Source organism: Diachasmimorpha longicaudata, chromosome 9, assembly GCF_034640455.1.
Source record: "Diachasmimorpha longicaudata isolate KC_UGA_2023 chromosome 9, iyDiaLong2, whole genome shotgun sequence".
NCBI lineage: Eukaryota > Metazoa > Arthropoda > Insecta > Hymenoptera > Braconidae > Diachasmimorpha > Diachasmimorpha longicaudata.
This window is the reverse complement of record NC_087233.1, coordinates 4,556,744-4,572,087: the sequence shown is the minus strand read 5'-3', so window position 1 is coordinate 4,572,087 and position 15,344 is coordinate 4,556,744. Positions and strand designations below refer to the sequence as shown.

Genomic DNA, 15,344 nt, shown 5'->3' with positions numbered 1-15,344 from the left:
ATAAATGAAAATTATGATTAATTCTTGAAATTATTTATAGGGCGAAAAATACCCTAAATTCCCGAATCAATTAATTTATAAAAATACTTATTAGGCAAGTAATAATTATTTACTGAAAACTCATCCAATAATTACTAAAATTATTGCTACTTAACAATGGAATTGATGAAATGATAACACTGATGTCTTTTCAACTATTCATAAATTCTTTATTAATTAATTGTTTAAAATCTTCATACAATGATGGAACGTTACGACCAATAAGTCTTCACATTAATTTGTATAATTAATTAATTAATTTACTAATTAGTAATACTCGTGGAAAACTTCATTTCCTGTTTGATTTTCTCGTTTATCAATTTTTAGAACAGTTTTGGAGACGAAAAAATAATTAAAATCAAAAGGGAAGCCATTAACCAATTAATTAATTAACTATTCTCAATGAATTATTCAATTAATTAGCTATCATAAATTATTACTTTGGAATTTTTCATCTTCCAAAACGAGAAGAGAGATCTGTCTTCTCTTGTCTGTTTCATTGGATTGGGCGCCTAATAATTATCATTTATTACTTATTAATGAATCAATAATAACATTGTAAAATTCTAGAAGAGTATGGAAGTAGTAAATGTCCTCGGAACATCGAAAAATTGTACAGAAACTTTCATTGTCCTGGAGAAATTGGGGGTGAGAGGTCGATGTGAATCAATAAAATTGCAGTATTCATCATGAAAATTCATCGTCAACTCTCAGGATCCCACTGTTCACCTGCTAATCGTCAGGAAGATTACCAATGAGTCGGAAAAAACATCTTTATATCTCAAAATCTACCCTACGATATTTGGTAAAAGTGCAAATATTCGTTTACAATTGTTACGTAGATTCATCTTACGATTATTTATGTTTATCTGTGATTTGGAGTTATTTGGAAGCAATGAACTAGGTTACGTCGGTTACACAACCTCAATCAGTGTCGTCAGAGGGGTTGGGAGCCATTTTGTCGTTACATTTTGGGACTTTTGTTCAAGAAAATGGACCTGAAGGATCAGTTTTTAGGTTAAGAGCCATTTTTTGGCACCTCGAGGCCAGTTTTTTTGGTTAAGCTAGCCACGATTAACTTTTGATTAAATTTGAGGTTAGGATGTCCGATTGATCGTAATTAGGTCGGAGAGGGAGGCCATATCCTTAAGGACGATCGGTTGGAGATTGGAACATCAATAATGCGCAGTCATTTTTGTAATTTCTTTAGGGGACTATTGAAGAGATTTAAACGAATCGACGAAGTGGGGAAAATACCCTGGACATTATCAATCTATCGTTGACTGACTCCAAATTAATATAATTAGGTTCAGTAAAATCTGCCACCGTTGGCCCACAATCATAATCTCAAAAGCAGGTTAACTGTTACTCAAATGAAAATGACAAAAAAGGAGACGTAAAAAATGGGCAATTAAGCCCCGACCCCCAACATAACCTCAAAAAGCTGGTAAAAGAAATAATTCCTCACTTAATCAACATCTCCTGACCTCAATTAACGTCCCAATCATCAGCTGAGAGTCCTCAACACGTCCTCAGTAAATAAAAATAGGCAATTAACCCCCAAACCCCCCCAACATAACCTAAAAACTGAATCTATCTACCGACAGCCTTGGCCTGTTGTGCTTTGTACATCTTCAAGACTTTCTTGCCAGGTACGAGGTTCTGGGCGAGTCCAGGTCTCTTCTTCCTCTTAGTCAGATTATTCTCCTGATCCACCTCGTCGTCCTCGTCGTGTCCCCCCTGATTGTGAAAATTCGTCTGGCATATGATGGTCTCCTCAGGTGCTCGACTCGATTCCAACTCGGCTGCACTTCTGTGAAGATCCGAGTCATGAGCAAATGTACAGTTGTGCCCAAACCGACATCTTCCCTTTCTGTAATTCCAACATATTTTCCTTCCATTGATCATCTTGGTGTCATCCAGGGTTGGGGTCATCTTAACGTGCTTCTCCAATATCGCACTCTTCGCCTTTTCAGCCTCGACAAAAGGATTTATGAAGACAGACGTCTTCAGGGCGGGTGTGCCATTGAAGTCTGGAGTTGGTAGTGGAAGTTTTGGGATACTGGAGTGGTTGGAGACATCGGGATCGCTCTTCGTGTTCTCCTCATCATCTTCTGCTTCGTCTCTAGACCTGGAATTCAATATTCCGATGGTGACAGGAGTTTTTTTACCAGATGAAAAATTCCCAGACAAAATTTTCTCGTTGGGAATTTCCTCAAAGCAAAATTTTCCAGTAACAAAAGCTTAATTAAGAAAAATTCTCCAGCAATTCCACTAAATGTAATCTCACTCTTGAGCACATTTCATAATAAATAAATAAATAATTAACTTCTACTTGAAGATTTTGGAGAATTTTCCCAGGGGAAAATAATTATGGGAATCCTTTCTAATCATCTCGTGCTCTTTTCCACCTTCTGGAGTCATTTTAATGATGATGTGCTAGCTACAGTCAATTTTATCAGAATAACAAAGAAGTGAAGGATATCACCCTCTAGCCATGAGCCCATTTTGCCCCAATAAAGTTTGAAAAATGGCAACAACAAAAAAGAGGCCAAAGGTCAATTTCACTGGTGATTCACCTGTTCGTGGGGCAAAATGGATCATATTTTCAGAGGCCCCAGAGCCAAGACTAGTAACAATTTCTGGTCCTTGTCATGAACCCATTTCGCCCCATAAACACCTGGATAATTTTAATGAAATAATATTAGTAATGGAGCCGAAGCCCAATTTCACTGGTCTTTTGGGGGACAAAATGAGGGTTTTTTGTTATTCTCTTTGCAGCTTCCTGAAATATTGAATGACCTTTAACCCTCCTCCCGAACCAATTGACATTTCGATTTTCCAGGAGCCCAAAGAAAATTGAAAAAAGATCAAAAACACTTACACATTATCACTACAGTCGTCCTCACTCTCAGATGCCGATGATGTGCCATAATCAGCGACCAAGGAAGCCATATTACGTGGATTAAACCCTTGGAAACCCTTGTGACCCTAACCCTAATTCATGGAGCCCTCAAAATACAGTGAAATAACCTCATCTGTCGTAAACCCAGAAAAACAACAAGGATTTGTTTTTATGGTTAACAAGGTTGCCAGATTTTCATTCGGAAGGTGGCGGTGGGTGGCGCCATCTCCAGAGTAACATGGAGGCAGATTTCAAAATTGACGGGAAGGAGATCAGGCTTTCAAAGTGGGTCAAGTCCCATCCCTGGATATTGTGGGTCAATTATGTGGGTACACTTGTGGTTAATAAATAATTGAATACAATTTATTACCCAAATCATATCGTGTTTATGGTTCAGTGCAAATTTTGAGGATAAAATATGTAAAAATCGCTGATAAGGGTCAATTTGTGGGTCAAACATTTTCAATTTTAGGCCCCAAACCCTGTAGATGAGATTATACCCCTAAAATTCATCTCCACCGCCGCTCAAAAGGGGTAAAACCCTCCCCCTGGCCAACTACCGTACCCCTATTTTATTCCCTTGGAATCAAAAAGTCAGTACCATCCAGCCCAACAGGCTGATCATCCCCAAAAACCCTGAAACAATTTTTTTTTTCAATTAAAAATTTTCTACCGCCCGGAACAGCCCACCACCGCCATCTCTCGGCACCCCATCGGCTCTCGACTCCCCCACTCCATGCGCCACCCATCTGCATCGTTCCAAAATGTCCGACGTAGTTTCCATCCTCAAAAAAACCTACTCCAAGACCCGTGAAAACTGGCGTTGATTCGCGTCGTCAGGACCGTGCCTGTGCCTCCTCCATAAGTTTTTCACCGTGTCGTGACTTTCCACGGATATCTCAACAAAGCCCTTGTCTCATCCAATCGTCAAAACCACCCCAAAGCCCCCTGTCACCCCATCGTTGGTGATAAACTCATCCCGGAGAGTCATCTAAAAAAAACTAACTCAATAAAAAATATTCAATTGTGTGGTGGAACGAGTGTAGTGGAGGTATCAGTGAATGGAACGCTTCACCGAGACGAGTTGGATCGCCTGGTGAGTCCCATTGTGCCCCCCCTCTCCCCCTGGAGCCCCACCACCCCCATCGGAGGGCAACGCTGAGGCCTTTTCCACCATGAAAAACCCCTTTTACCCCGTCTCAGTGAAAAAAAAAAAAATTTCCTCTGTCTCTCTCACTTTTTCTCCCCTTTTTTCCCCTTTTTTACAACTCAATGGCCGAATTCAAGTGGTCACGTGACGTGCGTGTGTTGAAAAATTGTACATATGTGTAGGTGATACATATGGGGGAGTGGGGTAAGAGGGGGGTGCGTGTTATGTACAAAAAAAAAAAGTTGAGAGGAAGACAAAAAAAGTTGAGAGAAAAGCGAGAAAAATTTGGTGCTAAAAAAAATGTTTTGACCTTGAGTTGGGGGTGGAATGAGGGGTGATTTTTTTTATAACGGTTTTGGGTGAGGGAGAGGGGTGTTTGTTGATTATTTTTTTTGTGGAAAATAGATGGTGGTAATAATGGAGAGAAAAAAAAAATGAAGAAGAGTTGAGCGTCCTTTCGTGCACTCTCCACCTCCACCGCCGCCACCATCGCGTAGTGGGGGAGGGGTAGGTGGACAAGGAAAGGGGGGGAGGGGATGTGGAGAGGGGGGGCGTGTGTACTACGACGGTGGCAAAGGGACAGGGACAATGACAACGTGTGGGGAACGTGGGGAATTTTTTTATGGGTCTGAGGTTTTTTTTTCCCAGGATTTTTATCGGTTTTTGCTTCTTTTTTTGGACGGGGGCGGAGAGGGAGGGGCACCGTTTGGGGGTGAATTGGAGATTTTTTTTTTCTTTTTGAGTTTTTAGGTTTATAGATTTTTTACGGGAAATGAGGGCAGGAGGGGGAGAGTGAGATTTTTGGGGATCAATTCAGGGGTTTGTTTATTCATTTTTTCAATTTGTTTGTTAAAATGTGATCGTAATAAACAGAGGGATTCGTTTTTCTTTATATGGGAAGAGGGGGTGACATTTTTTCAATACATTTATTCGTTTATTTATACGTTTTTTCAATTTGAATGTGATCAACACGATTTGGAAATTCTTAAAATTATTTATGTATTTTTTTGTTTGTTTGTTTGCGAATGAGAAATCCTGAATTTCATTTAATTGCTCCGATTCTATTGACTTGATTGATTAACTAGTTTATCCATTCGTTTATTTATTTACTGCAACACGAATGCTTGACGAATGTTTAAATTTAATTTATTACCAAAAAGAAAAAAACTGAGGATTTATCAAAAAAAATTTACCATTTACTTGTTTTTTTAATCAGAGAGGGTTGTTTATTGTATAAAATGAGGAAGAAAACCTTTTTCAGTTTTCATTTTTTATAATTTTCTGCCCCTCTTGTTGTTCAGAGTTCACGAGTTTTATAATTTTTATAATTTTTATAATTTATGGGAGGATGGGGTGAAAAATTAAGGGAGTCGCATCGAAAATATATTATAAATATCTAATTTTAATAACAACATTCATTTAGTTTTCATTCCTTCAGTCTTTCTTCCATGTTTTTAAGTTGATATTTTATTTCTTTGAGCATTAGAAGAAGTTAATTAATTTAACAACATTGTTTGTGTTTGTTTTCAGGTGTGAAAAGGGTTAATTGAGGGAGCACATGTTGATAAAATGTCGGGATCACAGCGAATGAGAAAATCATCGCCATGCTCAACGACAAAGCAGGGACCAATGCGCGCAACCCTGCCGGTTAGTTCGTTATTACGACAGAGTAGACAGGGAAGTAGTTTGCGTAAAAGTAACAGCAACAGTCCAACTGTATCACCAACTAATGCCAATGCATGGAGGGCACGCATATCACCGGATACATCGGCGTCGTCGGGACAGAGGAGTCCTGGATCACTCTCGTACAAAGGTGAGAGATTAATGAAGTGGTCAATTTTATGAGAATTAGGGTATCCAAATGTCCCCTGAGTTGGTGGATGTCCTCGGTAGGATATTCATCTGGGGTATGTGAGCCCCATGGAGGGAAATTGGGTGAATTGTCGAAGGGTCAAGAGATTTTTTTGGGATTTTTCATGAATTTTTGGGGGAAAGTGAGGTTAGGTCATTGATCAGAGGATTTTTGGTGAATATAAATACATTTTCTGCTGATGTCTTTCTGATTCACAGAAATATTGTCTGATCAATACTCTTCTTGGATTTATAATTACCAAGATCACCTGACAATTAAGCATAACCTAAAAAATATGAACTTCAAGCGGTAATTAATGTCCACCAATGTCAAGTTCTAATTGAGTTCAATACATTGCCCTTCGACCTGTACTAAAGTCTTGAAAATCCTCGTCTTTTCTTCAAAATTCTCGAGCTGAATAAATCGCTTTCAACTTCAATTTTAAACCTAAAAAAAATCTTGGAAAATCCCATTTTTATCCACGAACCTAGTGCTGGTGAATTCGCCATTATTTTTATATTCTCTCATAGAAAAACATAAACAAATTAACAAAAATGTTAAAGACGAATAAAGCAAAGGGGTCTCGGTTGGTAACTGCAAAACATTCAGATAGACCCCTGCGTCCTCCAATTTCTCGAAGTCGTCAAATTGTGGGGATAAAACTTCCCCATTTGTGGGGTGTTATACACTCGGACTGGTCTGCGTTGTCTCAGCACAAGGTACCATGTCCCTGCCTCACAGACATACCTTAGGGGACGCGCTTGAAGTGAGGTTAGGTCTGAGATTGCCGGCCACCGGCTTCGGGTTTAACCTCCTCTTCATGGACAGGATCGAAGACCTGCCTAAGACAAAGGAAGCTCAGACTTGGAGATGAGGCACGATCTCCAAGGAGAGTGAAGACAGCAGAATACAAAAGATGAATAACCATAAATAAAATAAACAAAAGTACTTATAACCCCCTATTAAACAACTAATATTTGTTTATTCAACAATAAGTACATATTCTTGAGGCAAATATACTCTTTCTCCCCAATATCAGCTCACAATGAATGACATAACCTCAAAAATATCAACTTCAACCCCCAATTGTTCAACATGAAAGCCCCGTTCTAACTTCATTTTCACTTTCCTCCAGCCAAATCAAAGACACTGACTGGCAGGGGCAGCGATGGTCTCAGTGGTAACCAGAATATACGTAGAACTGCATCCCTGGACACGATTTACTTGAAGGGCCAGTGGCCCCGTGACTCGTATTACGTTCACACAAGTCTTCTTCTTGTTGATAAATCCACTCAGACAGATGAGTGGTCTAGTGAGCCGAGGAAAATGACACACAGTAGACATCAGACTGAACCGACCAACATCTCACAGGATGAGAAATTGCCCATGGACAAGTACATAAGACAAAGGTATTGAAATTGTCTATTAATTTTTCTAATTTTGTTTCTCTCCAACCAAACTCGTAATTTTATTCTCTTATTAACAGCCAATTTAATCAATTCAATATGTGTAATATGTATTAATTAATGATAATAATGAACTAGTAATGATGATAATGATATTACAAAGGGTGTACTCTTATTTTATTATTCATTTTAATTACTAAGAACATTTGTAATAATTTGTTTTGTAGAGAAATTTGATCTTTTCAATATTTTCCAAGTCTATTTTAAACATCTTCACGAATTATTTCAGAATAATATGATTGTGATGAATTGAAAATTATTCATTAAACTTTTATTTATTTATCCGTTTATTTTTCAAGATTACAACGGACAAATAAGGAGAGCACTAGCTGTAGAGAGCGAACGACTGCGTTTGGATTGATAATGCCAGGTGGACCACCCCCTGCACTCCCTGGGGATCACACTGTCCTCCTCCCCAGTATTGCATCACAAATATCGATACGTAAGTCTTCTCCTGGTGAATAACAATGGTCTTAACGTTAATTTTTTCTAAATTTGATAGCGATGGGGATAAACGAGATAAGTGATATTTGAGTATTGACCAGTCTTTGATGAATATCTTGAAATCTAGGGGAGATACAAAAATGTTCATGATTACCTTTTTTGTGGAGTGAATTGAGAGCTACAATAAATGTCATGATGAAAATTTCGTTATCTCTCTTAGATTTGGAGATGTCACCTGAAAATTAAGTTTTGTCTTGATTTATCTCGTTTTAACGCTTCGCTATTGAATTGTCATTCAGAAGAATTTATTTGCGATGATTGATGGTTAATTGCCATTCTTGTGAGGAACTTGATGGGTCGATTGATGGTTTTTATTCGTTTTGACGCAGAAAATCAATTTAGTTTGAGTACAAAAGCCAGCCCCATGAACATACCAGTAAAACCAATGAGAACACCAATGCGGGCTTCAGTCGAGGCTCTCAATCAGGAGGTGGAGGGTCTTGTCCTCACGCCAAACTCGAATAGTAATGATCCCGATCATCCAGTTGAAGACAAGGTAGAGTTGATAATTAATTATTGTGTATTTTATATTGTTTATTATTCATTAACAAATTAGACGAATTCAATTTAACTTCAGTTCATTTGAATTTCGTTGACGAAATTCATTTTCAAACAAAATTGTTCCAAGAGAAGAGAAAATTATAAATAAGACAGAGATTAGTCATCAGATATAATTATTGACATGTGAGAAATTTACAGCAAAAGATGTCTTTTATCCATTCAAATGCATTTAAATCTCAAAAAAAATCTTGGAAAATCTGTTTTTCATCTCTGAAAATCGTTAATCATCTCCAATACCATTCTAGTACGCAAGATATCGTGAGCAAATGACCCCAGAGGGTCACAGGGCCCCCCTGGCGGATCTCCTGCGGGCAACACGCAGTGTAAACACCCAGACACCGGCCACAGACCTACCCTCGAGTTCGTATTCCTCAGGTAAGTTGAAAAAAAAAGTTATTACCTGAAAAAAAAAATTGATTGTCCCCTGAAAAAAATTCTGAAGCCCTCGAGACCCTAAGAAGTCCCTCCCAGATGTTTCTAAACAGATAGATTAATTTTTCTAACGGGTTTTATTGATGAATAATCTCATTAACGAACTAATCATGGGATTAAGGGCCACCATCTAGAAATTCCGAGTCTCCACTGATACCAGGGCTGCTGGATACGTCACGTCCACCCAGCGATCTACCACAAGGTCGGCTGATTAGGATTCATCGTCATGGCTAATTAATTAATTGATTAAGGCCCCTGTATATCCCCTTTCGAACGTTATTGTGGTTATGTTCTATTTGATTTTGTGATTGACAAAACTGTGACGTTTTAAAATCACTTAGTTGTCACTGTGGGATTTCCAAAAATTATCAACATATATTGTTAAAAAACTATAAAAGATTTTCAATGTTTTCGAAGAGCCTTTTTCGATATCGATAACGTTCGACAAGGAGTGTATTATGCCTTAATGAATTCATTACCCAATTAATTTTTTTGTTCTTTTGCATTGGATTTGTAATTTTTTTACTCCTATTGTTATTTATTTTTAGCATGAGACTGTTGTAACGCCAGGAACGAGAGGCATATTTATTTTCCAGTCTTTTTCGTTTTTTTGGCTCTTGTTTCTTCTTTGGATGATTTATGAAAATTTATATACCTTCTGGAGCTCTGTTTAATTATTTATTACTTACTTGTCTTGGTGAATCGCAGGTGGAAGTCGTGGATCAACTCCGGATCAGGATAGAGAAGGACGATTAGGGACATCGCCCCACATCAACAGGTTCTTGGCGAGAGAACCCCCTGATGGCTGCGAAAAAGTTAATCTCAAATTCGTCGAGGATGCCAGGTAATGATGACTTAGTTAGACATTTCAATGTTCCCTGAATTCAATCGTAATAATCGTGTACTTAGTAGCCAGATAATCATGTAATTGCATGTCTCCCAGATCGTCAGGGTTGAGGTAATATTATAATTGTCTGACAAGTCAATTTTTTTTCATCCCCTTTGACAGGCGGCCAATGATTGACGTCAGTAAATTGGATTTTCATCCTAAGCCATGTCAAGGATTCCAGTTGAAACCAAGTCTTGGCTCGGCATTTCTACCCCTGCAACAGCACCCAGCAAGCCCAACAGTTATATCCGGAAATCAATCACCATCGTCACAAGTGAATCCCTCAACACCACCCCCAAATCCATAGTCCCCTCTCCATTCCCTCCCCCAATCCCTCCTCACACAGTCCCCCACAAGTGTCAACATTCGTATTTTTTATTACCTTTTTTTACGACAAATATTTTACTAATTAAATTACGAGGAGAACTACCCCCAAAAATTTCCCTGCAATTCTTCCCTCATTTCCCTTAACTCTCTATTTCCCCCTGTCCCTAATGAAAATATCTGAAATTGTAAAATTAAAATTCATTGTAAAAATTTATTAACTGCCTTTTCGAAGGCATGAAAATTGTGGTGATGATGTTGAATATTGGAGATGGTTATTTCGAAGTATTTCGCAGGGTTTTCAAATATTATTCGATGATTAATCATCAGATGGAGAATTGCAGGATGATTTTGGGGATGAAGTTGTATTTTTACGTTTAGATTTAACGAAAAATGGAAACTGACCATGTACAACCAATCAATTAATTAAAAAAAAAAAAGTTAGTAAATGTTAAGAGAATCAATGGGCTCTCAGCCTTGAGGTCTGGAAAAAGTGAATTTTTTCAGAGAATTTAAAAAATATAAAATAAACTTTTTTTTCTAAATAAATTGTGTGTTTTATTTCACCATTTCTATGAACATAAGTCTTCTATATTGTTTATTCCCAGTTTATAATATTGCTTCACCTTTTTCCTAAACAATAAACTGCAATCTATACCTACGTCATCTTTATTACGACTTTTTTAAAAATTAAATCGTTTTCAAAAGATTTTCATGGGACTTTCTGCCTCTCAAAATAATAAATTAAGAATAAAACTAAGTAACATCCCCTAGAAAAATTATCCCACCCTTGAAACCACATTTTCCTTTGTTTGGATCAAGAATCCTACTGGGCATGCGCAGGTCTGGTGACATTACCGGCGACTACCGGCCGATCATCTTGACACTCTCCAATGTTTCAAACACCCCTAAAAGTGAAAGTTCTCTTAAAAATATCTCAGGAAATTCCTAAAAAATTGTGGAAGTACTGGTGACACTTGTGGATCTGTCTCTGGAGCCCTCAGGACTTCTTAAAACCCCGGAAAATTCCCTAGTGCCTCCTACGATTCCCTGAACGTCACTTGCAACACATTCCAACCTCCAAAAAATGTCTTCAAAGAGGTAATTTCTCAAAATTCTAGTCGATTCCCCCCTAAAACCTGAAAATGCCAAGGAATTCCGTCCCTCCTCCTACAATAGCCTCAACATCCCCTGGATGTCCATTCTGACCTCAAAAAATTCCCTCAAATTCTTGAACAAAAAATCACATAAATTTCTTTCCAAACCTCCTACCAAAACCCCCCTAAAACCTCATGAGGCCTCCTGGCGACCTGAACAAATCCCTCTCTGCACCTGCCACCCCCTAGATGTCCCTCCCCCACGTCATTTTCTCCTCCAAACCATTTCCCCCCTCCCATACCCTATGAAAAAGTCCATAATCGTCCCAGAAAACCGATTATACGATTGGGAAAATGTTTGAGACGTCCGGATGGTCGTCCTCTCGTGATGAGGAGATCCACAAGGCAGCGGGTAATGTCCAGCTTCGTAAGTATGGTCAGTTCTTCTCCCGGCTCTCGCGAATCTGGTGGGAGCCCTCATCCAGCCTGGAACATGTTCTCGAGGGCCCAATTCGTCTGGTATATCGTATCACCGAGTGCGAGAGTCTGCTCTCCCTCTCGGACATGGAGAACAAGCACCTGTCGAAGGTCTTGGCGACAGTGGCGGGCACTTGCAGGTACGAATCAGCGATATTTGTTTATGAATTTAAGAAAAAAATGGTTTTACCAGTAATTTTATGAAAAACAACTCTCGATTATCTGAAAAATTGATCATCGGTTCTTCAAGTCTTTGATAATTAAAAAAAAAACGATTTTTTAACGATGAATCGAACAAAATCGATTTTTTTATCGATGAATCGAACAAAATCTATTTTTTTTATCGATGAATCGCACAAAATCGATTTTTTAATCGATCAATCGCACAAAATCTATTTTTTTTTATCGATGAATCGCACAAAATCGATTTTTTTATTGATGAATCGCAAAAAATCGATTTCTCGATAATCGATTTTTTGTAACAACGATCCATCGTTATCTGCAGGGAGATCCGTGAGCTGAAATCCGAGTTTCCCATCTTCTACTCAAAGCTCCTCTACAACTCCGAGAAGAATCACCAGGACAACTACAGCGGCTTCTTCGGGGACTTGCAGGACCTGTCGGTCTTCTGCAACCGCATCTCCTCAGTGATCCACCTGGGGATCGCTCAGCTGTCGAGCCTGACGAAATCATCCAACGAGATCTACCTGCCGGTGTTGATCGAGCACCTCATCGACCTCTTCGTCATCCTGGTGACCTTGGACGAGGTAATCGAGGCGCACCAGACCCTCCAGGAGAACTGGCGTAAGTACCGTATCCAAGTGCGGACAGTAATGCACAATCCGCAGAAATTTTCACTCCCCGAGAATCGTCTCGTGACATTCGACAAACTCCTGAAGGACCTCCACGCCCAGTTATTCACGCGGAATTTATTTCTCCGGGCGTTGGAGGGGGTCATGAACGTCAGCAAGACACCGGTGATGAACGACCACCTGTTGAGCTACCTCAGGACGATGTCCAGCGAAATCGAAACTAAAATTCTCTCACCGCACCTGATCGCCCGACAGGTCGTGCGGATGAACGTGGGGATCGTCCTGTCGACGAAGCTCTTCGGCGTCTGCGACAAGAAGTTGCAGAAGCGAATGGCAGAGATAAACAAGAAGATCTACGGAGTCACCCTCGTCGGGAATGTCCTGTGGGTGCCCTCGCGGTATCTCGCGGAGATCCTCCCGAAGGACTTCGGCAACTCCGTCGTGACGTCCCAAGTTGGGGAGAAACTCCTCACCGCAATGATCCAGAAGCTTCCGGGGAATTATGGGGCGATCCTCCAGCGATCGATGATCTGGTGCATGGACGCCCGGAATCTGCTGTCGGACTCGGAATTTCAGATTCAAGACATCAAGAAGCAGTACAGCCTCTTGAAGCAGGTGGTGGGTCTTCTCCAGCAGATGAACGAGATCGTCTTCACGATCACGAACCTCCACGCAGAACTCTCCAAGCCAATGACCCGCGGAACGGTCCAGATCATCTGCAGATTAGTGGAGATGGAGAAGACCCTGGAGTCTACCCTTCATTTCCTCGGGCCTAACATCGTCCAGGCGCAGGGGCGATCCCTTCAGTGTCTCGCCTACGAGATCCTCCTGATCCTGGAGTCCGCACGGAAGGGCCTCATCCAGAAGGACCAGGGCTACAGTCGGGAACGCCTCGATGCGCTGTCCCTGATGAGTCTGGCCATGAGACTGATCGACACCGCACCCTCTTCTGACCGCCGACTGATCGCCCGCTGCGCCCTGACTATCTCCCGCCAGCTGGCGGACACCTTCAAGGACGAGGACGCCGTCAACCTCAAGCAGAAGCTGGACGACTTCGACACAATCGCCGACCTGGACACCATCATCTCCGAGGCGTGCGACTACTCAGTTCTCCTCCACCACCAGAGCATGATCCCGGCCTATCTGACGTCGGTGGCAGAAGCTGATCAGGACGTCAGTCACGTTTTGCATCTTCTGAACGCATTCAATTCCGCGGTCGTCAAGACCGGACGGTCCGAGGTGACGGAGGTCAAGGTTAAGGACATGAAGGAGTCACTCATCAAGTACATACTTGAGCCCGCCTGTCGCGAGATCGAGACCAGCCTCCGCCTTCACGTGCACGCGCACCTCAAACTCGATTCTGCTAATCCAATGAAAATCGGGGTCAAGGACGGCGGACGAATCGTTCGCTCGTCGCCGCTGCCCATCGCCAATTCTCTCGTAAGTTCCAAACGATTTATCGAACACTACCTCGACGACATGTTCTACAACCTGACGACGGTGGCGCTTCACGACTGGAAGACCTACAGGACGATGCACACACTCGCGAAATACAAATTCGGTTTGGAAACTGTCCAGAATCATCTGCCCACCCAGACACTCGAGCAGGGACTCGACGCCCTGGAGATCATGCGCAATATCCACGTTTTTGTCTCGAAGTATCTCTACAACCTGAACACGCAGACGTTCGTGGAGCACACGAGTGCAAACAAACATCTCAATACAATTGGCATTCGTCATATTGCCAATTCAATTCGCACACACGGAACCGGAATTATGAGCACAACTGTCAATTTCGTTTATCAGTTTCTCCGGGTGAAGCTCCACACGTTCTCCCAATTTCTATTTGACGAACACATCAAGTCGCGTCTTCTCCGGGACATTCGGTTCATTCGCTCCCAGAGGGAACGCGACGATGTTCCGTACACGTACGAACGCGCGGAGAAATTCCAGAAGGGAATTCGCAAACTCGGAATGTCCCCGGAGGGATTGAGTTATCTAGATCATTTTCGTCAATTGATAACGCAGATTGGGACTGCACTCGGGTACGTTCGGCTTATCCGCTCGGGTGGACTGCACGCGTCGGCAAACGCCGTTTCGTTCCTTCCGGAGATCAAGTCGTCAGCGCATTTCGAAAACGCATGCGATGGCCTTGAGTATTCCGCGACGACCAGAGCAGCGGCAAAACGTTTGGACGACGACATCGGAAATCTCGTGCGGAATTTCACGGAGGGAATTCAGTACTTTAAATTACTGGTGGATGTCTTCGCTTCCTCGTTTCGCGACTCCAAGAGCTTTCATCTCCAGCAATTCTACGCCATCATTCCTCCGCTGACCTTGAGCTTCGTGGATAATGCAGTCGCGAATAAGGAGAAGATCTTCAAGAAGAACAAGGATGGAGCTGCGTTTACGGACGATGGTTTTGCAATGGGTGTTGCGTATATCAATGCACTGCTCGATCAGGACGCGGAATTGGACGGACTCCAGTGGTTTGAGACGGTCAATCGACATTTTAGTGATGAAAAAATGGCGGCAGAAGTCAGGGCAGATGGAGGTGATGAGAAGCTGCAGCAGACGAAGGCACTCACGTTGAAGAGAATTGCACAACGAACTGCTGAGTTCCAATTGCTTTACTACTCGTTGTCAGGGGCTAGGGTTTTTTTCAAACAACCCGAGGGGTGAGTTTTATTTGGAGATTACAGGGAACGGTCTGGATGGTTCCTGGCGGTCTCTGGGAGTTTTTGGAATTCTGCATTTTGGGAATAAACGAGTTCTTGGGGAGTTGTTTTGTGAGGAATTCTTTGGGAATTTTTTGGGAATAAATGAGTTTTTGTGA

The 15,344-nt window shown here is 41.3% G+C and overlaps 3 protein-coding genes across 4 annotated transcripts; 2 read left to right on the top strand and 1 right to left on the bottom strand.

Moving 5' to 3' along the window:
- Positions 1-187: 187 nt before the first annotated feature.
- Positions 188-3,118, bottom strand: LOC135165867 (uncharacterized protein). Its single transcript, XM_064127627.1, has 2 exons — positions 2,924-3,118; positions 188-2,170 (listed from the first exon to the last, which is right to left on the bottom strand). The coding sequence occupies exons 1-2, from the start codon at positions 2,992-2,994 to the stop codon at positions 1,633-1,635; spliced, it is 609 nt and encodes a 202-aa protein (XP_063983697.1). The 5' UTR covers positions 2,995-3,118; the 3' UTR covers positions 188-1,632.
- A 623-nt stretch (positions 3,119-3,741) lies between these two features.
- On the top strand, positions 3,742-10,671 carry LOC135165848 (glucocorticoid-induced transcript 1 protein-like). Of its 2 annotated transcripts, XM_064127591.1 has the most exons (9): positions 3,742-4,040; positions 5,625-5,907; positions 7,082-7,355; positions 7,712-7,854; positions 8,246-8,412; positions 8,723-8,852; positions 9,031-9,111; positions 9,618-9,753; positions 9,919-10,671. In XM_064127591.1, the coding sequence occupies exons 2-9, from the start codon at positions 5,664-5,666 to the stop codon at positions 10,103-10,105; spliced, it is 1,362 nt and encodes a 453-aa protein (XP_063983661.1). In that variant the 5' UTR covers positions 3,742-4,040; positions 5,625-5,663; the 3' UTR covers positions 10,106-10,671. The 2 variants fall into 2 exon arrangements, with proteins under 2 accessions (XP_063983661.1, XP_063983662.1); XM_064127592.1 differs by lacking the exon at positions 9,031-9,111 and having other exon boundaries at positions 3,745-4,040.
- Positions 10,672-10,975: 304 nt separating this feature from the next.
- LOC135165830 (WASH complex subunit 4) lies at positions 10,976-15,344 on the top strand. The gene is made up of 2 exons (XM_064127544.1): positions 10,976-11,836; positions 12,202-15,344. The coding sequence occupies exons 1-2, from the start codon at positions 11,574-11,576 to the stop codon at positions 15,188-15,190; spliced, it is 3,252 nt and encodes a 1,083-aa protein (XP_063983614.1). The 5' UTR covers positions 10,976-11,573; the 3' UTR covers positions 15,191-15,344.

What these genes read in the sequence shown, in the direction of transcription:
- LOC135165848 (XM_064127591.1), top strand. Translation starts at nt 5,664, where the DNA reads ATGTCGGGATCACAGCGAATGAGAAAATCATCGCCATGCTCAACGACA. An exon ending in TGCATCACAAATATCGATAC is followed by an intron (nt 7,855 to 8,245) that starts GTAAGTCTTCTC and finishes GTTTTGACGCAG; the next exon opens with AAAATCAATTTAGTTTGAGT. An exon ending in ACCCAGCGATCTACCACAAG is followed by an intron (nt 9,112 to 9,617) that starts GTCGGCTGATTA and finishes GGTGAATCGCAG; the next exon opens with GTGGAAGTCGTGGATCAACT.
- LOC135165830 (XM_064127544.1), top strand. Translation starts at nt 11,574, where the DNA reads ATGTTTGAGACGTCCGGATGGTCGTCCTCTCGTGATGAGGAGATCCAC. An exon ending in ACAGTGGCGGGCACTTGCAG is followed by an intron (nt 11,837 to 12,201) that starts GTACGAATCAGC and finishes CGTTATCTGCAG; the next exon opens with GGAGATCCGTGAGCTGAAAT.
- LOC135165867 (XM_064127627.1), bottom strand. Translation starts at nt 2,994, where the DNA reads ATGGCTTCCTTGGTCGCTGATTATGGCACATCATCGGCATCTGAGAGT. An exon ending in GACGACTGTAGTGATAATGT is followed by an intron (nt 2,171 to 2,923) that starts GTAAGTGTTTTT and finishes ATTGAATTCCAG; the next exon opens with GTCTAGAGACGAAGCAGAAG.